Genomic DNA, 24,956 nt, shown 5'->3' on the forward strand with positions numbered 1-24,956 from the left:
GTTGATGGACCACTCCGACTCCTCGGGTGTCCATAGACCCTGGGCATGCTTCTGTCACATCCGTCGCTCCCTCCGGCTGCTCCTCTGCGGAAAGCAGGAACCGGTGTCCATCGAAGCGAGGGCCGGCCTTCTCGAGGCCGCGGCGATAGCCGCCCAGTCTGAGGCCGTGGGCCGTCGATCGCGGCTGCCGGGCTCTCGATTGCTGGCTATGGGGTCCATGCTTGCGTCAGTGGGGAGAATGGCGCCGAGATGCGATGGCTGGCGTCTCCTTCACTTTCGGGCGCGAGAACCCAAAGCTCCGCCTCTGAGGAGTTAGATTGGGAGGCCGGTGCTGTAGTCCCGCCTGGGAGGTCGGACGGAACCAATCAGAAGGAGTTTGTCAGTAATCAGGTTCTGATTGGCCGGCCATGTCGGCTGGGGCTGGGCGGTTGAATGCTGATAGTATTTAAGGAACGGGCCTGAGATAAGACATTGCTTCAGGTTCTGTTTCCCGAGGCCAGTCTTCGTGTGTTCCAGTTCTCAGTTGGTTTCCTAGCTCTCCTGGTTTTGACCTTTGGACTGTTTCTGGATTACTCTGCTAGCCGCCTGCCTTGACCTTTTGCCTGTTTCTGACTACGCTGTGAGCTGCCTGCCCTGACCTGTTGCCGGTTTTGGACTCCTCTGTTTTCCACCTGCCCTCTTCACTCCTGGTTCCAGTTCTGGGTCAGTTCGTCAACCCCGCGGTTCCGGAAGTCCCGTTGACCGCCTGAAGCTGGGGGCTCAACCCTTGGTGAACGGCGGTCGCCGCGGGTGAAGACTTGGGGTTGCACAGCTGTCCTCTAAGGTCCTTCGGGGCCTTGCGGGACCTAAGGGCTCACCTTCTTTTCAGACAAGACAGCTTCCCCTTGCAATGTGCGCCCCAGCCCTTCAGGCTGGCATCTGTCACTACTAGACTATCTGTCCTCGCCGCAGCATGCTGTCTGAGAGCCACCACTCCATGCTGAGTGGGCCGCAGGGAGCCAAGAAAGTCTGCATTGATAATCCTGAGAAACTGGAGACCATCTTTGAAGTAGGGAATACTGTAGAGGTCTCAGGTGTGCTCTCGCCCAGGGCACCACTTCCAATGTGGCTGTCATCGATCGCAGAAGCTGGACAATGTCCCAAGCGGGCGGGGCATCCTCAGGAGCAGACGAACCTGATTCTGAAGCTTGCACTGCCTTAGCTCGGGTAGGTATACATAGCCCGAGTCTGTGTCGAACCTGGCCCCCAAATATTCTAGAGATTGCGAGGGGGTCAGGGGACTTTGGCCATATTGACGACCCAGCCTAGAGATTGAAGTACTGACACCACTCTGGCTGTAGCTTGATAGCTCTCTGTTACAGAGTCTGCTCTGATGAGCCAGTCATCTAGGTACAGGTGAACCCTGATACCTTCTCGCCTGAGCAAAGCAGCTACTACCACCATTACCTTAGAAAAGGTTCGGGGAGCTGTGGCGAGGCCAAAAGGCAAGGCCCGGAACTGGAAATGTTTTCCCAACACCGCAAAACTCAGAAACTTCTGGTGCGGGGGCCAAATTGGTATGTGCAAGTAAGCTTCTTCCAGGTCTATAGACGTGAGAAACTCTCCTGGCTGTACCGCAACAATGACGGAGCGCAGGGTTTCCATGTGGAAATGCCGCACTCTCAGGGACTTGTTTAATTCTTTTAAGTCCAGAATAAGGCGAAAAGACCCACCTTTTCACGGCACCACAAAGTAGATGGAGTATCGGCCGTAGCCGTGTTCGGCGGGAGGTACCGGGGACACGGCCCCTAACTGAATCAGACCTTGCAAAGTCTCCTCTACCGCCGCCCACTTGCGGCAGAACCACATCGGGACTCCACAAACACGTCTCTTACTGGGGCATTGAATTCTATTCTGTAGCCATCTCTGATCAGGTCCAGAACCCACTGATCTGAGGAAATATTGGCCCACTCCTCAGCAAAGAGGGAAATACGTCCTCCGATGACAGGAAGCGAGGAGGGGGCCGGCGCACCATCATTGAGAGGGTCGCCCCTGAACTCCAGGCCTAGAGCCGGTGGCTGCGGAATGCTTGTCCGAGCGAAAGGAGTTCCTCTGCTGAAAAACGGACATGAGAAGTGAACCTAGCAGAACGCCCCGGGTGGTACCTTCTAGCTTCACGGAAGCGAGGTCTATAAGAGGAGTGGACCACCTGGCCCTTGGAGGAAGGCCTCGGCCTATCTTCGGGCAAGCGCTGGGGTTTAGGATCTCCCAGGCCTTTAACAATTTTTTTCCCAACTTCTCACCAAATAGGAGAAGGCCTTGAAAGGGCAACTTCACCAACCTTTGCTTAGAGGCCGTGTCCGCTGCCCAATGTCATAGCCAAATAAGACGGCGAACCGCCACTGCTACTGCCATTTGTTTAGCCGAAGCTCTGACAATATCATAAAGGGCATCAGCCAAAAAGGATAAGGCCGACTCCAGCCGCGGAGCCACATCCGAGAAGGGCTTCGCTCCATCTCCAGGCTGTTCCACTGCCTGTTGCAACCACGCCAGGCAGGCTCTAGCAGCATAACAACTGCATGCAGACGCCCGAACAGTAAGACCTGCAATTTCAAAGGACCGTTTAAGTGCTGCTTCCAGCCTACGGTCTTGTATATCCTTCAGGGCAACTCCTCCTTCCACAGGGAGGGTAGTTCTCTTTGTCACCGCAGTGACTAGGGCATCTACTTTAGGCATTGCAAAGCGAGCCAAATGCGCCTCACGCAGAGGGTATAATTGCCCCATAGCCCTGGAAACTTTCAAAGGTCCCTCGGGGTCAGCCCACTGAGCGGAAATAAGCTCTTGGATGGAGTCATGCAAAGGAAAGGCTCGAGCAGGCTTTTTGGTACTAGCCATCCTAGGATTCACAGAGGAGGCCGTGCCACTGTCAGGCTCTTCAATAGAAAGGACCTGTAGGGCATCTGAAATAAGCGCTGGCAGCTCATCATGGTGGAAAATCCTCACTGCGGAGGGATCATCCAGATCCTGTGGTAATTCTGTACCTGACTCTGGCTCCTCAGACCACGAAGGCCTGCCAGAACTCTCTGAATCCTCACAGCCCGACCACGGGGGGAAAAAGGAGGTGCACCACAATCTGAATGGGGAATTAGCCCTTCTACGCTTTTCTTTATGCCAATTATCAGGGAAAATAGCCTCAGCGGGCAGTCCCAGGCCAGAATCCACTGGGGGGAACAATAGAAGGGGCCTCAGACGACCCTTGAGGGAGAGCTCTTTTCAGCATGTATGCTTTATGCAATAATAACACAAAATCAGGGAGAAAAACTCGCCCTGGGCACCCAGATCCCATCCGGGGCTAGCCGCTCCCTGAATAGCCTCAATTCGAGGTCCCCCCCCCCCCCCGGGCTCAGGGCTCTCCGTCTCTACGGAGGCCGCGCCATGCAGAGAATTCAAAATGGTGTCCGCTGCCAGCTCTGAGCGGGAAGAATCATCGCTCGCCATGCTCGGGCCGGCTCTTATACCTGTACAGCACGATTTACAGAGCCCCGCTGCTGATTTGCGCTTGCCACACCGGGAACAGCGCTTTACATTCTCTGCAGCCATCACCGAAAACGGTGGGAAAATTCAAAATGGCGGTTTCGCACCAAAAACGCCCCGATCGCGGGCCCACCCCGGAGGAGTTAGAAAACACTCTTACCTCACCGGACCGAGTATCACAGCTCCGGTCCCATAGAAGAATCAAAGGAAAACCTCTGTTCCATTTTTTTTTTTTTTAATGCTGTGAGGAAAGCAGAGGTAATAAGAACTCCGGAGGCTCAGATGAGTGGGAAAGGCAGGGAAAGGCGAACCAATGTGCCTGCATCCACTGAGTGGGAAAGGACAGGGAAAAGCAAGCTAATATGTCCACATCCACGGGGGCATGGGTAAGGCAGGGAAAGGGCTAACCTATGTGCCTTCAAAGTGAAGCTGCTATAGCCTCTAACACCGCGGCTAACAACTGGCAAGCCAGGAGCCACCCCCAGGCAGATTTTTGATGGAGCTCGAAGAAGCTGCAGCCACCCTGCTTGGGGAGATAGAGAATACTGAAGAGGCAGTGGAGCTGGCTGGCCATGAGGCACTGTGAAGAGTTGAGTGCTCTCTATCTCTCCCTGCTGGTTGATGGACACAACCCATACGTAATGGCTTCATCTGCTTGATGACAAGGATTAGGCAGTCACACTTATGCCAGCTTTATGGCTGGGCACATAAATGTTCGGTATGTTGATACCGGGTTATGCTAGTATTCTATAAAGGAATCTGGGTGCCTAGGTGCTGATATAGAATAGACTTCTACTGCACATCCTTGAGGCACCTAAATGGAAGTGCCCAGATGCACAATTGCCCCCCAAATGTTTACACTTCGAAGGGTGTTTTGAGTTGGCACTGCTGAGAGAGGTGCTCTTCAAGTCTTGGTCTTCTTGTCTGTGCTCTTTACAATTTATGTGGTTCCACTGTGAATATTATTGAGATATCAGGGAATTGATTTATGACTTTATGCAGATGATATTTTATTGTTTGAACCTTTCTTGGTCCATTGTGGTTCAATAGTGTTCAATCATTGTGGAAAGGTTCTCTGAAATACTGTAATGTGTTGATTTAATTTGGAATGAACTAGCCATTAATATAAAAAAAGATGGACACTTTGGTTGTCACTAATGTTTCAGACTATTATCTTTTTTTAATGTATGGGAACAAATTCCAGTCCACGGCAAAGTGCAATACTTAGGAGTGATTTTGGACTACTGGTTTTCTTGTAAACGTGGATTGTGCTCTGTCTTCTTCAAGTTGCAGCTAGAGCAGTGGTTGTATTGTTTTCTGGATCCCAGGTGGTTTTGGGTGGTTGTTTAATAAACGGTAATTCCCCATCTTGACTATTGTAACATGCTATATATATATATATATATATATATATATATATATATATATATATATATATATATATATATATATATGCTTGCTTGAAGTTTCAGTGAGATTATTACAACTGACTCGAAAGGGTCACTGTGCGTTTTTTGGTAGCTTGCAGTTAACTGACCAAACTACACCAATAGTTTGGGAGCTCCATTGGTTGCCTATTAAATATTTTATTGTTTTCAAATATTTGTATACTATATTTAAAATTAATTATGGGCTTGTCACCTCTGAACATAATACCTTAATAATCAAGTACCATCTCGATGGGTACGGGTCATGCATTTGATATAGCACCTTTCTGTGGCACAATCAAAGAGGTATACACATTATGGAGGAGATTCTATATATGGTACCTAAAAAATCGGCACTGAGACTAAGCATATTCTTTAATCGGTGCATAGAATACACTTAGCTGATTTCTTAGTGCCTAAAACTATGTACATCAATTTACACCAACGAAAACATGGCAGTCCTGTGAGCAAACAGTATATATTCAGTAAAATGACTTAATCAAATTATAAATCAATATAAATTCTTAAACAAATAATATAAGGCAGCAGAACAACAAGAGACAATACCTTCTATTCCTGCTTCATACAGCTTATGGAGAACGCTGTTAAACTGGAACCATAAAGGCAAACCTTTAAACCAAGGTTGCCTACCCGGGTGGCCAAACAGAAGCCCAAAAGGAACATGACGTCACCACAATTTAAATCTACAAAAACGCCCACCATTCCACCTCCCAGTTTAATCCCATGGTGATTAATCCCACGGTTCGCTGCGACTTCGGGTAAACAAAAGATTTCAACTCAGGGACCATGGATGCACGAACGGAAGGGAGCGGGCAGGTGAGCTGGACCTCAGAAAAAAGGTGCGTACCGGCACAAAAAAGCACTATGTAAGCATTTGTTGATTGGATATACTCATGATCTACATATTAAAGTTTTTTTGATACATAGAACATATTTGATGATAGGCTTCTTTTACTAAGTGGCCGTAAGCTCAACACAGACTTACTGCTTGTTAAACAGGAAGTACCGGCGGGCTACCGCAGCAGCCCAGCAGTACTTCCCACCCCTAGTGCGCCATCATTTCTGGCACTAAACAATTTATTTATTTTTGTAGCACCAGAATGTACCTGGCGGTAATCGGGCAGTATAGCTCTAACAAATGGGTACTCTTTAAGTTCAGTTTCTAATATATCAATATGTGAACCAGAAACCATATTAAATCCAGTACAATCAAAAATCATGTACAAAAATATAAATAAATTAAATAATTATTGTGTGCTCAGTTTTTTTGTGTGTATATACAGAGCCTCAGCAATTGAGATGTAAAACACCTTATATACATCATTGCACACCCTGTCTCCTCCTAAACAAACTAAGTAAGGTCTTGTCCCCTGAAGACGCCGCTTTGCTGGCGAAACATGGCCCATGTAGGGAACTTGTGAGACTTTTTTTGATTTTTTTGTTTTCTGTTTTCATTTTGTTAAACAAGCTACACTAGAAAAGTATTGCACTGACCAGGAAGCAAGATTGGATATTGCATGCACGTCAAACAATTGGACTGAAATCTACTGCCTAAGCTAAGTAATAGTATAATATATGCATATAACTGCTGTACTTAAGAGCAAGACCTTACTTAGTTTGTTTAGGAGGAGGCAGGGCATGCAATGATGTATATAAGGTGTTTTACATCTCAATTCCTGAGGCTATGTTTGTACACCAAAAAAAACTGAGCACACAATAATTATTTAATTTATTGATATTTTTGTACATGATTTTTGATTGTACTGGATTTAATATGGTTTCTGGTAATCAGGCAGTGCCACGCACTGCCTGGTTACCACGGGTTAATGTTGGAACTCCTACCACCATCTCAGTGGGTGGTGGTAAGGGCTTCCCCCCAAAATGGCCGCGCAGCAAGTGCTTTACTTGCCGCCCGGCCATTTCCTGTAGAACAGCGAGACTTCCCTTTTACCAACTGCAGCTGGCACCGGCCCCCTATGTTTTTTGAACTTTTGTAATTAATCCCGGGTGGGCTGTGAGCCTATGTCATACGGATTATTCAATATTTTTAAAAAAAACCCTTTTGGTATTATTAATTTTTCCCGTGGTTTTTTTTTTGTATTTTCATTTTTTAAGATCTGAAGTATTAACAGGAACCGGTAATAATAACAAGATATCTTCAGTATAAGAATGGAGCAATTCCCCTAACTCCAGCTTAACTTTACGTATTGAAGTCATAACAAAATTAAAAACCACAAGGGATAATGGGGACCCTTGAGGGACCCCACAGCCCCAAAATCAGGCATTTTTGACATATACAGCTACAGTTACCAAGAAACTCCTGAACCCATTTAAAGACACTATCTGAAATACCAATTTCTTTCAACCGCTCAAGCAGCAAAACGTGGTTAACAGCATCAAATGCTGCAGAGATGTCAAATTGAAGCAATAATGTCTGTTTACCCTTAATAACTGCTTCTTTTTATATGAAGTTTAGACTAGCAGAAGAGTTTCAGTACTGTGAGCAGGTCTAAACCCAAATTGTGCATAATGTAAACAAGAAAGCTTATTGAAATAAGCCAAAAATTGTTGGCTCACATAAGATTCAATCAGTTTAGTAATCAGAGGGATGCTAGCAAGTTAATGATCAAACTGAGATTTCGAGGGTTAGAGAATGAACAGTGCAGCAGGTTTGACAGCAGACACATTTAGCCATGGTAAAACAGATAAAATAGCTGTCAGCTCCCTTTTTTGTGCAGCAGTGACCTGACATATTGCCAAGGATAATAGGTGCACATATCAGGTATCATCCTAGAGAAACAGAGAAGAACAGGAGCAAAATGTGCAGTAACTAAGAGATCAGATGACTTTCAGTAATCACTGCAATGGGCATTTACAAAGTTTGCAAGCAGTGATCTCAAAAGTCCACATGAAAAGAACCAACTGCCATGCCTTTCTAGCTTAACAATGCCAAATGGTAGAATTACACAGGGAAAAGAAAAGCATGTGTAGCTCTGGGCAAGTAGCATCATATGGCCTCATCTGGCAATATGCAACACATCTGTCTTCACAAGTTAAGGAGAACAGTTCTGTTGTAAAATAGCAGAGATGTAGAGACTTAGACATTGCAAGGGACCAGACTCTGAGGCTGTGATTTCCATGCACTCTTGTCAAGACCCCTGCTTCTATCATTTCTGCTCTCATTTTCCAAACTCATGAGCAGTTACAGCCAGGGCTTTATTTGTGGGGGTACTTGGGAGTACTGAGTACCGGCACCTTTTCCATTGTCTGCTAAAATTGACCCAAGGACCTCAAGTTTTAATGAAAGAGCTCAGGCTCTACACACCAATTCTGCCTTGTCATAGGTTCTGTGACTGGTTGCAGGGGGCCTGGCTATTGTGGGGTGGATCCCTCAGTGATCACCCCACCCTTGAAGGGTGGCCTAGCATTTGAGTACCGGCACCTTTTTTGCTAGAAAGGATGCACTGGTTACAGCATACAGTGTACAGCTCACGTGTCTCAAAATTCTGCCACAGTTTCAACACAGATATATTTCCCTACACCATGGAGAGCTTTTTAAACAGGATCATGTATTCACATGTTTTTCCTGTAGGTTGAAAGAGTGCTGTGTTCAAAAGAGGAATTTTTTTTTCTTTTCTGGAAGAACAGTGTCAGGTGTTTGGTCTTTGCCTATGGTCAATGCTGCTTGAGTCTTCTGTGGAGTCTTGGTGGAGCTCAGGTGCACTATCAAGGTGCAAAGGAGAGGAGAGGAAGAGAAAAGTTATGTAGGGTGACTGCTGTTGAAGGAGCAAACTCACTGGTATGAGAATGAAGTATGATTGCAGTTTTAATCCACTTCAAAGTATGGAAATAAAGGCTAAGAAACAAAAGTACAGTAAGGTGGCCTCTATTGGGAACTTCTACTCTCTTCCTCAGGTCATAGTACTCACTCAATATTGTGTTCAGTACTTAAAGAACCTGGCCTTCTAATCCTCAGCTAGCAAAAAGATCTGGTTCACCTATGTATGCTGGGGAGGAGGGGGGTGGAACAGAGAGAATGGTAGAAATACTGATAATCTGTGATATTACCATCAGAATCTATCACCATGCCTTTAAATATCTGTTAATATAAGGCAGGATAAATCTTACTCAAATTTATACAGTGCCACAATCATTAATAATATTGAAAAGAAAAACTTTTCAAGTAGACTGTAAAGTAAGATGAGAGAGTCTGAAATGTAAGTGCTTTCTTCTTGGCTCGGCATAGCCAAATCTACTGGAATCTCTCTGTTGAGAGCTACAGTGCCATGAGCCTTTATTCACAACTACCTGGGATTTATCCCCTATGATATATTCCCTCCCAACTTTGTTTACCCAGGGGCCCTTTTACTAAGCCAAGGCAAAAAGTGGCCTGCGGCAGTGCAAGCACATCTTTTGGACGCATGCTGAGCCAGTTTTTACCGCATCCTGGGAAAAGGGCCTTTTTTTAAGGGGCCGGAAAATGGACATGCAGCAAAATAAAAACCAGTACGCGTCCATTTTAGGTCTGAGACCTTACCACCACCCATTGACCTAACAGTAAGGTCTCACACGCTACATGAGCAATAGACATGCAGTGCGCACCCACTGCTGGTTACCACCGGGTAAGCGCCATGCGGAAGAAAATAGAAAATATTTTCTACCGCGTGTTTTTGGCACATGGCAAGTTCAGAATTACTGCCCAGGGCATGCAGTAGCTGGGAGTTAATGCCAATTTGGCACATGCTGGATGTGCATAGGCCTTTACACGCCTTTGTAAAAGGGCCCATTGCAGTGACGGACCTTGGCCAGAAGCCACATGCCATGGCTTCTTTTGGAATCTGACTATTGTAAACCTCAGGTTAGACACTAGGTGCTGCCATTGAGCATGGATTGAGAATCTGTCCCATCAGGGATTATGAAGATTGATTGATTAATTCATTATTTTTTTAAAACTTATTGGGATTTATTAACCGTCTTTATGAAGAGATTCACCCTAGGCAGTGTACATTGCTTCTGCAGAATCCTAGCTCTGAAGTCAGATCCAATAGTGTGCGACTCAACCACTGACCCAGCCTCTGGAATGTAACAGTCTTCAACATGAAAGAACACTTTTGTCCTTCTATAGTTAATGGTGGTTAAGTATATACGTTAGGGTTTTCAAATTGCACTTTTTTTTTTCCAGGGCTGGCTGAGCCAGTTCTGAACTGTACTCCTGCTGTTCATAGGGAAATCCTAACAACATGTAGTGAAGTTCACAGGGAAGTCCATGCATGTAGTGAGATAAAGCCAGGACTGACTAACAATATCCTATAAATTTGAAGCAGCTGATAAATACAAAATGGGAGAAATTGTCTTTTTACAATGTAATGGTATTTACGAAAGGTTGAGAAGAGCTTTTGATATTTGGTGTATAGAAAAAATGACTGCGAAATGGAAAGAAAAGAATCATTTTGGCAACCATTCAGAGGGTAATTATATAACTAGGCAGCTAGTAGGAGCCTATTCTGTAAGTATTTACTTTCCTTAACAGCAAAAGTGCAATAAGTGATCAAGTGGCATAAGTACTAATGCCAGCCTTACAGCAAGTGTTAAGTGTGTGCGCCTTTCAACTATGGTGATACATGCAAAAGTGTGTATCCTGCCTAGACTCCACCTGTTCTTACTCCTACCTGTAAATTACACACTATGTAAGATACATGTGTATTTACAGAATAATGCTAAGGTGGAATTTTTTCACATATTCACCTGTATGCACATATACACAGGTATTTGTCATTATTCTAACGAGTTACTTGCATAATTCACATATACCTGTTAGCACATTCTTTGTAGAATTACCCTCTCACTGACTATTAGATAGAGAGGAATTAATTTAATGTCCATTGTTCATTGCTGACCTTGTTGGTTTTACTTCTGTTTGGTTTTTTTTTGGGTGGGGGGGGGGGGTCAAAATTTTGGAAAATAAGCTGTGGTTAATTGCAATATGTAGATATTTGTTACTCGAACTGATAGTTTTTATTTCATGAAATATAAAATTAGAAACATTGAACTCAGGGACCCTTTTACTAAGCTGCATTAAGTTTTAACTTGCACTTAATGCAGCAAAAATAGCCTATTGTGGGATGTACTAAAGTGTTCCTTGTTAGTTTTGTTATGTGCGTACACTGAGCATGTGGTAATTAATTTTTTGACATTTTTTAAGGGGTGTGTTAGGGAAGGAAAGTAGAGTTGGATGTGTTAACCAGTTAGTACATCTATATTATTGCATACTAATTGGTTAGCGGACAGTTAACACGGGAGACCTTTCCGCCTCCTGAATAGGTGGCAATAAGTGCTACCACAGTAATTTTTTTTTTTAATGGCTGTGCACTAATGCTAACATTAGCACATGGCTATGTATTGGAAAAAAAAAAAAACAGCCAAAGCAAAACTGGCTTTAGTGCATGGGAAAGACCCACATAAGGGTGCACTAAGGCCATTTCTTACCGCAGCTTAGTAAAAGGACTACTTAATGTGTATGGGTATCCATCTATATAGTACTGAAGTTTGCGTGAGTTTTGATCATACTTTTTCAAACAGACTTGAGATTCTATTTTTTTTTTTGATAGACAATATTTTCTCTTTCTACTTTTCTCCGCTAACCTTCAGTAAACACCAGCTCCACTACCCTTGTACACATGTTCTGAATCATACTTGCAATAATTTTTATTTCTAATGACTAACAAGATGCATTGCAGTAAACAGTAGAGTAGTGTGTGAAGGTTAGTCCCAGAGTAGCAGAAGGTCTGTAGCTTTTCATGGTGGGCTGAATGTGATCACTGTGCATTTGTGGATCACATCCAGTCAGAATATAGGGAAAAGTAGTAGCATGAACCTTAAAACAGTGGCAGAGGAAATTATACCATTTGGGATTGGAGGATCATAAACATAGAGACATAAAAAGTAATAAACAGTTTAAGCTTCCCAAAGTTGTTTATATACTAAGGAGGATGTTATCAACTTAGGCTACCATTAAGACGGGTTATTTTACCACAATTTGTGCTATTTTAGAAAAGGTCCCATTTTATGCAATGAGGTGCAGTTACTAATAACCCGGGTTAACAGTAAATTAACCCATCTTAACAGTAACACACATTAATAACTTCCCCCATAAGGGGCTTATTTTGGAGGCATCTTAATAAATAAATAGCAGCACAGACGTGTAGATTGACTATACATGTAAATACTGATTTAACAGAACATCTGTAAAATACAGAGGGGGAACTGTGCGTGTCCTGACTTGGATGTCTCAGTTGCCTTCTCCATCCTCTATATTAAAACGGGCCTTCACACTGTGAATATTTTCAGAGGTGGGGGTCTATACAGGAAAAAAACACGAAATACTCCCAAATAAGTGCTAAACAGCTGTTCCAGGCTTTTTGCACTCTTCAGAAAATAGGGCCCATTACAACAAAATTTGTAAACTTGTCCCTTCGCAAGTAGTAAACTTTCTTATGTAGTCCATCATACATATACTAAAATTGTGATGAACTGCTGTGATGCAGGGCATCTGATTAAGTTTTAGAAGTGAAAATTGGCACACAAAAATGTTTCCACGGATTTTTTTTATTTTTGCAAAAAACCTCTTCATAGAGATGTTGTTATCTTATTCAGCTAGGCCCCATTCTGGTATCTTCTTGCAAAAGTTTGTTACAAAGGCTTCTCTGAATCTGTAGCACACTTTCACCAAAACAGGCTGCTGTTACGTTCATTGGTCCCAAAGTGTTCTATTATTATAAAGTTTTTGTTTCACCATTTAAACTGAAGGTTTTCTGTACAATAGTTCTTGTATTCTTGAAAACTAAAGTAATCGTGCCTTATTGTGATCTGGTTTACTGAATGCACAGACATTTAGCAAATGGGCCATAAGTTGCAGGAACATATCCAAGTAAAGAATTTTTTGCTTTGATTAGTACAAATCCGTGGAGCCCTTGGGTCCAAAGCTTCTTCTGCAGCGTGGCTGTTTGCAAATAGATTTTTATAGCACATTAGTGCTGGAAGGGATTCCAAAGAAAATAGTCTTTTTCAATATTAGAACCAGCTGTGACTTTCTTACGCTGATGACTCATTCGTTCTCTTTTTTTTTTTTTTTTTTTTTTTTTTGGGTGGGAGAACTAGGCAAAGGACAGAGTCTTATTCAAAATGTTGTTTATTTTGCAAAGGGTAGCCTAGCCACAAGCCAACTTGATTGTACCAATATGCGACTCATGTTTGTTTAATTTTTTTTTTGTTTTAACAGTTCCAATTATAAAAACAGAACCCACTGATGATTATGAGCCTGCTCAAACCTGTGGACCAGTGAACCAAGGATTAAGCCCTCTTTCTAAACCATACTACAGCCAACAGATCGTAATGCCTCCTGATCCTGGTTCATGCCTTGTGGCTGGCTTCACTTCCTATCAGCAGAGAAACACTGTGATGTCATCTTCTCCCACCTCAAGCCCCAAGCTACATGACCTTTCACCATCTGCTTACGGCAAATGCATCATGAATCCGGGCCACAGCCAGCTAGGACTTCAGCAGCCCCCTGGAGGTATCCCCACTCTACAGGAAGTGCCAAGGTCTATAGTTGTACACCCAAGTTCTCCAGATCAATCATCTCTCATCATGCTGCAGCCGCAGGTGAGTCAACATCTGAGCAGTAGCTGTTCCCTTGGTTACCAACAAACGCTCTATCCCAACAGTCCCTCTTCTCCAGTGCCATCTGTTACCCAAGAGCCAACCTATTTGCAATCCTGCAGTCCAACTCGCTCATCTATCATGGGTCAACAGCAGCACCAACCATCGAAGGTTCAAAGAAATGATTCGCCAACAAATCAACCACTGTCACTGCCAGAGTTGCATGAGGACAGTAATCATAATTTGACCCCTATTCCTGTAACGATCAAGCGAGACCCTGAAGAATTGGACCAGTTATACCTGGATGATGGTAAGTGTTCCACAGCTGTAGAGGTTTGCATTCAACCATGTTGCCGTTTCAGTGAGTTCCTGTTAATGGACATGAAAATTTAACAGCAGTGTGGAATTGTGCAGAATTTTTTTTTAAAAACCCTTAATTTTGTTTGTACTAACAAAATTGTGTATGTTAAGCATTCCAGGCTATTAGTGACCAAGCTAGCTATATGACCAATAGCTATACTGCAGAAATCATAACCATATGTTCTTCGTTTATAATGCTGCCAGGTATCTGATGAAGTATGAGTAGAACTGTAGTGAAACACATGTAACACTGTCTGGATTATAATCTAGTGAAACTGTATCTGCCCAAACCCACTAACAGGAATTCAACCATAAAATGCTTAGCTCAGCTGACAAAGTGTAAATCAACATCTGATGTATTTTGTTAAGCATGGTGTGCTAATCTGTAGAGTCGTGGCATCTTTTAAATGCCAGTGCTACCTTTCTTGTCAGTTAATGAGGTATACCCCTGAATTCTTTAGATGGTGCATGTGCAAATTTGGGCATGCACTCAATTTTCACACGCAATTTAATTGAATATTTGAATATTTTTACTTCTGTAATTGTCTATTGAGTGAATTCTTTCAAAAAGGTGGTAAATAAATCCTAATAAATAAAAATTGAATAATGAACTAATTAGCACTGATAACTGGGCCCTAGCAATCAATTATTGATGTTAATTGGTATTATTCAAAATTTACAAGCATAAATTTATGTGGCCGGATTCACGCATAAAATTTATACATGGATCCAAAAAGGAGTGCGGTCATGGGGTGGTCATGGGTAGATTGGGAACGTTCCCACAATTTTTGCGTGCTGTTATAGAATAGGGATCCGCGCCTAATTTAGGAGCAGGGATTTAGACCAGGGTTTTATTGGTATAAATGGTTACACCTAAAAGTATTTGCGATTCCCGGTGCTATTCTATAGATAGCACCTAACTGGGCCCTGTTTACTAAGGTGTGCTAGCATTTTTAGGGGCCATTTCACTAAGGCACCTAGGCGCCTATGTGTGCCCAACACACATAAAATTGGCAGTACTGCACAGCTACCGCATTCCCTGGACGGTAATTCCATTTTTGGTGCGCACCCAAAATACGAGGTAGAAAATATTTTCTACTGCAGGGTGCTTACCTGGTGGTAATCGGCAGTTGGCGCACACTGGATGCTTACCGCCCGTGAGACCTTACCGCTAAGTCAATGGGTGGCATTAAGGTCTCAGGCCAAAAATAGACACACACTGGTTTTCATTTTGCCGCACACCCATTTCCAACACAATTTAAAAAAACACTTTTTTTTCAGGCGCGCTGAGGAAATGAACCAGCACGCATTCAGAACACGTGCCTACACCAGCGCAGGCCACATTTGGGCGCACGTAGTAAAAGGGCCCCCTAGTGTGTGCACAAAATTAGCTTGCACTAATTGTGATAGAATAGAATATTGTGGGCGCGTACACAGCGTGTGCTAATGTTTAGCTTGTGCTAAAAACGCTAATGCATCTCTTGCACGACTTAGTAAACAGGACCCTTTCAGTGCTGCCTATAGAATAGTGCTAAGCACTATTATTTTTCCATCAATTCTTTAGGCATCATATATTGAATTTAGGCTATAGTGGTAGCTAATTTTATGGTCTCTTTAAACACAGTGTATTAGGCTTATTCAAGCACTAAAAACAAATGCTACAATGAAATTGTCAGAGTTTGATTACTGCTAAATATCACAGAAGTACTCCACACCTTAGTTTTAATGGGATACATGAGCTTCTGTTGAGTAGGATTATTATATAATGCAACATATTACAGACTGCATGAAAAAGAAATGTCTTTGAAATGGCTGTATTCAAACTAATTGGTACTGTGGAACATTGGAATGCGATTGTCTGTCAAAGAAAATTACAACAAAATGACATAGTCTTACTACCTTTTAAAAAAAGGAAAAAAAAAAGAAGAAGCTTTTTAAAACAGCAATGACACTCATTGAATTAGGATGAAAACCTGAATATTACTGTGCTGGAGCTGAAATAGTAAGATTAGCTCTTAGCGTTTCACGATTAGTCAGAAATAAACCTTCTATTTTTAATAGAACTAGTATGAAATCACATTATAAAAATAAGTCAGAGGAATTTTCCTAAGTGCTCCATTCATTAAGAGTTACATGGCATTCCAAGAAATATTCCTAATTATAAAGCCTCAATTCGTTACAGTTTTGTAGGAGGTTTTTTTTTTAATTGGCTTTGCTAAAGATGCTTTGGTGACTATTTTAGAAGTACTATTCACTTTTATACATGTATAAACCTGAGTTTAGACATTTGTGTTGTATATATATATATATATATAAAACTGAAAAACCTGCATATGGCAAGGGGGCACATTTTGGGTAGGATTAGGGTTGGCCACAAAAATAAACATGCATTTCACATTTCAGAAGGAGAATATACATCTGTGTCTAAAATGACTGACATCAGGTTTTACAGCTGCTATTCAGGTTGTCTAGTTTTCAGAATGGTCCTCATTTTGTGCAGCGTTCCACTGGAAGGATTAAAGGAGGTTGCTCCTTTAGTCCCCCAGTGGTTACTGTGCTCACGTGAATATAAGAATTTGCAAGGGATATCAGACTCTGTGACAGCTTAGCTACAATAAACCAGTTGCCATTTCAGAACCTAAACATTATCCCCCGATCAAGTAAAGGTAGCCAAAAATTGTGCATACAAATTAGGGCATTCCCAATTTGCTTGAGCAATTTAATAGAATAATGAGCCAATTAGTGCCAATAATTAACTTTTTAAGAAGCAATTGTTGGTACTAATTAGATTTAAAATTGGGACTTACTCGCGTAAAGTTAGGTGCAGTCCAAAAAAGGGGCATGGAAATAGGAGGATCATGGGCATTTTAGGGTGGATCGGGGGTGTGGTTTTGAATTATACACATAATTGTAGAATAATGGTGCTCTGTGTGTACATTTAGGCACAGGTATTTGCACCACATTTTCTTTGGTGCACATGACCATGCCTAAATTTATGTGCGACCTCTCCATTTAAGTGTTAATTGTATAGACCATGCCAAATTTTAGGCACAGCTTATAGAATACTGCTTATGTGATTTTTTTTTCAGTGCCAATTTTTTAGGTGTCATATATAGAATCTGGCCCTACGTGCTGTTCTAAAACACTAACGGAACTTGACACGTCCTGATCTAAACATCTCATTTCTGATTTGCACATTCTTTCTAAAATGCCCCTCTTTATGTTGAGCATTGATTTACCTGCGGCAGGCTGGTACTTGTGTAAGACACACAATAAGATTGGTTAAAAAAAAAAAGAATTAACAGCTGAAATCTGAAATGTGAAATATGGTAGGCTGCTCAATATTTCATCCTAGCTACCTAACATCAGCTAACCTGAGAGGTCTAATGCCTTAAAGGTGTATCAGTCAAAGAGGAATGCCATTGAGACAGCATGAAATAAAACAAGACTGGACAGCATACCGTTACACTCCAGCTTTGTTATAGAATATTAGGACTAACTGCATCAGCAAATGTATGTATATAAAGAATTTTAAATGATTATGTCTTGAAGACAGTTTAATACCTTTTTAAGTACACTCCCAGAGCAGCATTTGCTGGATACACGATGCCCCTCTCCCATAACATGTATAGATTAAGTACAAAATACCGCTCTAGGTATGGACGCTATAAGACTGTAATTATTTTAAAATTCTTCTCAGGAGAACCTAAAGCAGTGGTTCCCAAAGGAGGCACCCCAGCCAATCAGGTGTTCAGGATATCCACAATGAATATTCATGAGAGAGATTTGCATGCACTGCATGCACTGCTTCCACTGTATGCAAATATATCTCATGAATATTCATTGTGGATATCCTGAAAACCTGACTGGCTGGGGCGCTTCCAGGATCAGGTTTGGGAACCACTGATCTAAAGGAAGGAAAAAAGCTACACAGATCCTCAGTGTCTGCTGGCAATGATCTTTTTTGTCTTAATTTGTAAGACCAGTCTTGCTCCTTGTAGCAGTATGAGCAAAGGTGGACCTGGAACCTAGATTAATCACAGCCAGAGAGCAGGTCAGATCTGAAAAAAATAGTTTATTGATGTACAGGGAGAGAGATGTGACATGTTCCTTTCACAGGTGAAGAAAAATAAACATACAAGAAGTCAGTCTTTGTTCTCAAGAATTTTCCCTGTGACCTGCTCCTGTAGGACTACAATATGTACAAGACTGTTTCTCAAAAAGGCAGCATAAACAGCTTGTCTCTGGCCTTGAGTCCCAGAATTAAAGTTCTGTTTTCCAGTATTCAACACAATCAGCCTCAATGAGGGAGTGTCCTTAAGGAAGCCCTTCCTTGTATCACCCACTCTCTCACACTCCTCAATTTTGAAAAGAGTGCACCAGCCTCCAAAGATCTGGGACCAGACCACTGATACACCTCAGGTGACACAGAAAGATGTGGCCTTACCTTCTGTGCTGTCTTCAAACTTGGTGTCAGTATTCAAGGAAGAGCTGGGTTGCAGAATCAAGGAGTGGCTTGTCTGTCCCCTGATGCAATTCAGTGTTCCAGCATTGTGGACATCAAAGCAGTAGGTAATGCAGCGCAGTCCTAAAGGCCCAGGAATTATCTTGTGGTATTTTGATACCAGGCCCCTGAAGGGTCCAAGAGTATGTCAGCACTGAAGAAGAAGCTTACCTAAGGCAATGATTGAAGTTGAGATACCAGCATTTAAGGAACACCCTCACTGAAGCCTTCACCACTAGCCAGGCAAGATACAGATTTTTCTTTTGAGATGAAATCAGAGCATTCCTGTGATTCAGACTATGCACCAGCAGAGTTCTCTAAAGAGGAGAACTTCATTGGATTCTTCTCAGACTCCTCTCTTCCACAAGAAAGGAGAACATCTCTTCTACAAGACACCTCCTTTACTGATGTTTGGGAAATGGCTTATACCATTCAAGTTAGAGAAAAAGGAGGAACCAGGGCAGAAATATTGGATATCCTCCAATTCCTTGACTCTTAAAAGGAAAGTGAGAATTTGCCTGTTCACAAGATCCTGAGGGACACAGAAATGAGATTGTGAGAGAACCTTCCTCACTGGGCATTCATTCAATAAGAAGGCTCTTGGCAGGTCCCCCCTCATTCTGTGTTGCTGAAGCTACTTTTGAGAGCCAAGAGAACTAGGATGCACTTTTCATTGCCCCTGAGGAGAGAGGTTCATACCTTGGATTCTCTTGGGAAAAAAAATGTTGTTGTTTTTTTCTTTTTTTTCTCTTCCCATTTAGTTCCTTAACTTCATGAACCAGTATATGCAAGATACTCTGCATAAGATTGAAGAGTTTGCAGATTTTCTCCTTCAGGACAAATCTGATGAGCTGAGGTTACCAGTGGGAAGATATGTGGAATACTTATGGTTAGGTAGATCTTTGATGCTTTTGAGATGGCATTGAAAACTTGTACATTGGCTATTGGCCCTCACAGGCTCGCATAATCATGAACTTCAGACCTTAGTTATTATATACACAAATAACTTATTTAACAAATATACACACACAGTTATGTTAGCCCCTAATAAATTTCAGAATTTGCATCCAGTCTACACTATTTTTTTAGAAAGAGTTACTAAGAAATGTTGGATATAGATTTCTTTTTGGGTGGGGGGAAGGGGGGATTCCCTGACCTTGACAGATATGCTCTTTGCTGAAAGTAGGATCCATTAGTTCTGTATGAAGCTTCCTATACCAGTCTGATTCTTTAACAACTTGCTTTTAATTCCAAAGAAATAAAATTGTAGAACATTTTTTCAAGATTAGAACCCTATGGATAATTGCTAAGTTATATTCTCTCTTTTCAGTGGGAGGACTTCGAAGTCCACATACTGATATGGGATCATAGTGGTTTCTGACTAGGCCAGTGTACAGATGCTAATTGCATGTTTCATTTTCTTTTTAACCTTACAGCAATAGCCTTGAAATATCTTTGCAAAGCTGCACCACTTGAATATTTGCAATATAAGAAGCTTGAGCAATATTCCTTTTACCCTGCAGTTTACTTTAGTCTACAATAAATGATAATTCATTGCCAGTTATTGATTGATTGAGGCAGGAAGGCGGGAAGGCATCAACTCTATATGTTTCTCCTTTAGATCCTTATAGCTACACTTCAAGTTTCACTTCGGGAAAGCTGAAATGCACATTTGAGTTAATAATTTAAATATTTTCCAGTCCAGACAGTAATTCATTCATTTGCGCACACGACATGTTAGAGTATGTATTTACATTTGGGGAATTAGAGAAGGGGAATGATATGATCTTTTGTATTGGGTTTGTACTGTAGGTTGTTAACACTCCTCTGTATAGGCCAGAGGGGTCAATTGTACCCCTTTCCAGTCCCTTGATTCAGCTTCCTTTCTGGCTCACAGCAGTAGGAGGAGATCATTGGCTGCACAATGCTTCAAGCCACTTCCTCATGGCCTGTATTGTGCTTTACCACATGTAGTGTAGTGCAGAGCACATCAGTCTCAGAAGCAGAAGAGGAGAAAGCTGCTTAGAGTCTAGGGAGGAGGAGAGAGAGGGGCATAAGTACATAAGTAATGCCATACTGGAACAGACCGAAGGTCCATCAAGCCCAGCATCCTGTTTCCAACAGTGGTCAATCCAGGTTACAAGTACCTGGCAAGATCCCAAAACAGTTCAGTACATTTTATGCTGTTTATCCTAGAAATAAATAGTGGATTTTCCCCAAGTCCATTTTAATAATGGCTCATGAACTTTTCTTTTAGGAAGTAGCCAAACATTTTTTAAACCCTGCTAAGCTAACTGCTTTTACTAAATTCTCTGGCAATGAATTCCAGAATTTAATTACACATTGAGTGAAGATATATTTTCTCTGATTCATTTTAAATTTACTACTTTGTAGCTTCATTGTGTGCCCCCTAGTCCTAGTATTTTTGGAAAGAGTAAACAAGAGATTCACGTCTACCCATTCCACTCCACTCATTATTTTATAGACCTCTATCATATCTCCCATCAGCTGTCTTTTCTCCAACTTGAAGAGCCCTAGCTGCTTTAGCTTTTCCTCATAGGGAAATCATCCCATCCCCTTTATTATTTTCATCATCCTTCTCTGTATCTTTTCCAATTCCACTATATCTTTTTTGAGATGCGATGTCCAGAATTGCACACAATATCCGAGGTACAGATGCACCATGAAGCGATACTACTACTACTCATTATAACATCCTCATTTTTGTTTTCCATTCTTTTCCTAATAATACCTAACATTCTATTTGTTTTCATAGCCACCGCCACACACTGAGCAGAGAGTTTCAACATGTCATCAACGATGACGCCTAGATCCCTTTCCTGGTCAGTGCCTTCTGATGTGGAACCTTGCATTACGTAGCTATAATTCAGGTTCCTCTTTCCCACATGTATCACTTTGCACTTGCTCACATTAAATGTCACCTGCCATTTGGATGCCCAGTCTCCCAGTTTTGTAAGGTCCTCTTGTAACTTTTCACAATTGTCTTGCGATTTAACAACTTTGAATAACTTTGTGTCATCATCAAATTCCCCTTGCGATTTAACAACATTGAATAACCTCACTAGTTACTCCTATCTCTAGGTCTAGATTTATAAATTTATTAAAAAGCAATGGTCCCAGCACAGACCCTTGGGGAACTTCACTATCTACCCTTCTCCATTGAGAATACTGACCATTTAATCCTACTCTCTGTTTACTATCTTTTAATCAGTGTTTAATCCACAATAGAACAGTACCACCTATCCCATGACTCTCCAATTCCCTCTGAAGTCTTTCATGAGATACTTTGTCAAATGCCTTTTGAAAATCCAGCTACACAATATCAACCGGCTGCAATTAGCTTTTGCACCAACATATCTACAGTTCGTTAGGTTATAAAGACAGCAGTCTACTGAGCTGTTTCTACTGATAATAACAGATTCAGGGAATGTTTCATGGGTAGGTTAGGACAGCTGCAGCCAGTTTACCATTGCTGTTGCTTCTCCTACCTTCTCTATCCCAGTCATCGATCATGCAGCATTAGTTTAATTTTGTGGTCACTCTGGTTGTGGTCGAGTGTAGAACAAATAGGTCATCTTTACCTCAAGCCATTTTCTAAATGTGAGGTGTGAGAAATGGATTTCTGGATATTTGCTCCATACTAACATTGAAAACAATACCTGCGGGGCAATAACTGGTCACGTGCAATTACATAAGTAGTGCCTTAATTGGAACTTGCAGATACAAGTGCTATTCTATAAGGAAGCGTAAGTCAAATCCAGCCCTCAAGGGCCACAACCAGCCTGGTTTTCAGAATGTCCACATTGAACATGTATGAGATCTATTTAAATGCAGTGGAAGCAGTGAATGCAAATTGATCTCGTACATATTAATTGGGGAAATCCTGAAAACCAGGCTGAGTTCTGGATCTCGAGGACTGGATTTGAAGACCCCTGGTGTAAATGCTATAGTACATAACTGCACGGGGACATTCACATGGGTAGAGCATGAGCTGTATATGGGTGTATCTCCTATTTACTTGGACACCTTATAGGATAGAACAAGTTTCACGCACTGCAAGGCACACTTTGATGTGCCAACATACAAAAGACATAGACCTGGTGTAAGTGGGCATACCTAAATTTAGGCACTTCGATGCCAATTTATGCTATTAAGAGGTGAGCCTCTTTCAAATGAAGGAAAATTCTGGAATGAGAGGGCATAGGATGAAATTAAGAAGTTATAGGCTTAGGACTAATCTAAGGAAATACTTTTTCACAGAAAGGATGGTGGACGCATGGATTGGTCTCCCGGTGGTGGTAGTGGAGACGAGGACTGTGTCGGAATTTAAGCAAACATGGGACAGGCATGTGGGATTCCTTAGGGAAAGGAGGAGATAGTGGTTGCTGTGGATGGGCAGACTGGAAGGGCCATTTGGCTCTTATCTGCCATCATGTTTCTCTTTTTCTTCTGTAATGAAATCTTGCAGCCGAAATGTAATAGAATGGGCACTCAGCATGCTGTATCGAAAGGCCCTATATTTAACTGGAGGCAGTCAGCATTTTGCTGACTGCCGCTAGCGCTAAACCCAGAAATTCAGTGCAGGGCCATGTCCTAACACATAGCTGATTAAGGGGGTCTTTTACAAAGGCACAATAGGATTTTTTAGCGCATGCTAAATGCTAGAGACACCCATAGGAATATATGGGTGTCTCTAGCATTTAGCGCATATATATTATTAGTGTGTGCTAAAATTCATAGTACACCTTTGTAAAAGGACCCCTCAGTGCGATATTCAGCACTTAACCTACTATGGGTTACCGCATAAAGATAGGACTGACTTTTATGCAGTTCTGTTTATGTGGTTAAGCTGGATGGTTAAGTTCTGAATATCAGCATACTTAACCAGCGAAGTGCTGACTCCTCCCTTCCAGAATGCCTCCAAAATAGCCTGGTCCAACGCAATTACTTTCACCACCCCCTCCTTCTTCTTTCTCCCCACCTCCACCACCTCCCTTACTGTTAATGCAGCCTCCACCACCCCTCTTCCCCCCACCCCTCCCCTCTGTGCCTCACTTAACACTCTTTCCATCCCTTCTGTCATTTCAGCCACTATCATACTCGCTATGATTTTCCTGTCTACGTTTAACAACGAGATTGGCCGCCAATTGGCCAAATCTTCTTTGTCCTTCCCTTTACTGATCAGTACCAGCCCTGCCTCTGCCCACGAAGGTGGCAACTTTCCTCTCGTCTCCCCTTCCCTAAACACCTGCAGTAACACCGGCACCACCTCTTGTTCGAACTCTTGATAAAATTCTGCCGGTATTCCATCTGGCCCTGGAGTTTTTCTCTTTCTCATCCTTCTTACTGCTGTTCTCACATCTTCCTCTGTCCATTCTCTCTGCTCCCCTTCTCCCTCTTCTTCCATCCGCTCCTCCACTTCCATCTCTTGTACATATTCTTCCCATCTCCCCCCCCCCCCCCCTTCGATCAAAATACCCTGCATAATACTCCTCTACTGTTCCCTGTATCCCGTCCTTGGTTACCTCTCTCCCTCCTTCTCTGTTCTTCACCGCCGTCATCTCTCTTCCTGCCTTTTTCACCTGATAATTGACATAAACGTCCGGCGAAAACAACACCCCGCATTCTCTCTCATACCTTAAGGACTTCCACCTATCTCCTCTCACCGTCCTCATCTGCTGTTCCAATTCTTCTATCTCTTCCTCCTTTCCTCCCCTCTCCACTAATCGATCCCTCCTTCCCCTCAACGCCTCCTCCAACTTTGTCTGCTCCTTCCTCCTCCCCTCTATCCTCTTGGCAAATGTCTTAATCCTCCTTTTTACCTCCTCCCACCACTCTCCCCACCCCTCATACTCGTCTCTTGTGGTTAGCTGGTCGTCCCAAAATCTCCTAAATTCTGCCTTCCTCTCCTCCTCCTCCTCCATTCATCCCGTCCTCATTCTCCACAGCCCTCTCCCCCTTTCCCATGGCTCATTGTTTCCCACTTCTGCCCACACTACACAGTGGTCCGAGAAGCCTACTTCCTTTCGTCTTACTCTCCCTCTCCCATCCCCTTTCTTTACCACTATCCTATCAATTCGGCTCCTACATGTTCCCCTCCTGAAAGTGAACTCTCCCTCCCCTCCCCCTCCTAAATCCTCTAATCCTGCCTCCTTGATTATTTTTTCGAGCATTAAACCATCATATCCCACGCTCCTTTCCCTCGCTCCGCTTTCCTCTACCCTCCCGATCATATTAAAGTCCCCTCCCCATATCACTTGCCTCCCTGTATACAGGAAAGGCTTCAATTGCTGCAATAACGCCTTCCTTCCCCTTTTACTTTGCGGCCCGTGTATGTTTACCAATCTCACCCGTCTTCCTTTTATCTGCCCGTCCACCACCATTCCTTTCCCCCCTCGCAACTCCTCTACTCTTTCTATTTCCACCTCCTTCCCCTTGAACAGTATGGCTAT

The 24,956-nt window shown here is 42.6% G+C and overlaps 1 protein-coding gene across 3 annotated transcripts in view; it reads left to right on the plus strand.

Moving 5' to 3' along the window:
* Positions 1–24,956, plus strand: part of NFATC1 (nuclear factor of activated T cells 1) — a 444,007-nt gene that overhangs the window by 324,978 nt on the left and 94,073 nt on the right. For 2 of the 3 annotated variants that reach the window (XM_030211903.1, XM_030211912.1), the window contains exon 9: positions 13,240–13,929. In XM_030211903.1, coding sequence (XP_030067763.1) covers positions 13,240–13,929 — 690 coding nt within the window. The remainder of the gene's footprint in view (positions 1–13,239; positions 13,930–24,956) is intronic. The other variant, XM_030211921.1, reaches the window with a different exon arrangement.

This window comes from Microcaecilia unicolor, chromosome 1, assembly GCF_901765095.1.
Source record: "Microcaecilia unicolor chromosome 1, aMicUni1.1, whole genome shotgun sequence".
Classification (NCBI taxonomy): Eukaryota; Metazoa; Chordata; class Amphibia; order Gymnophiona; family Siphonopidae; genus Microcaecilia; species Microcaecilia unicolor.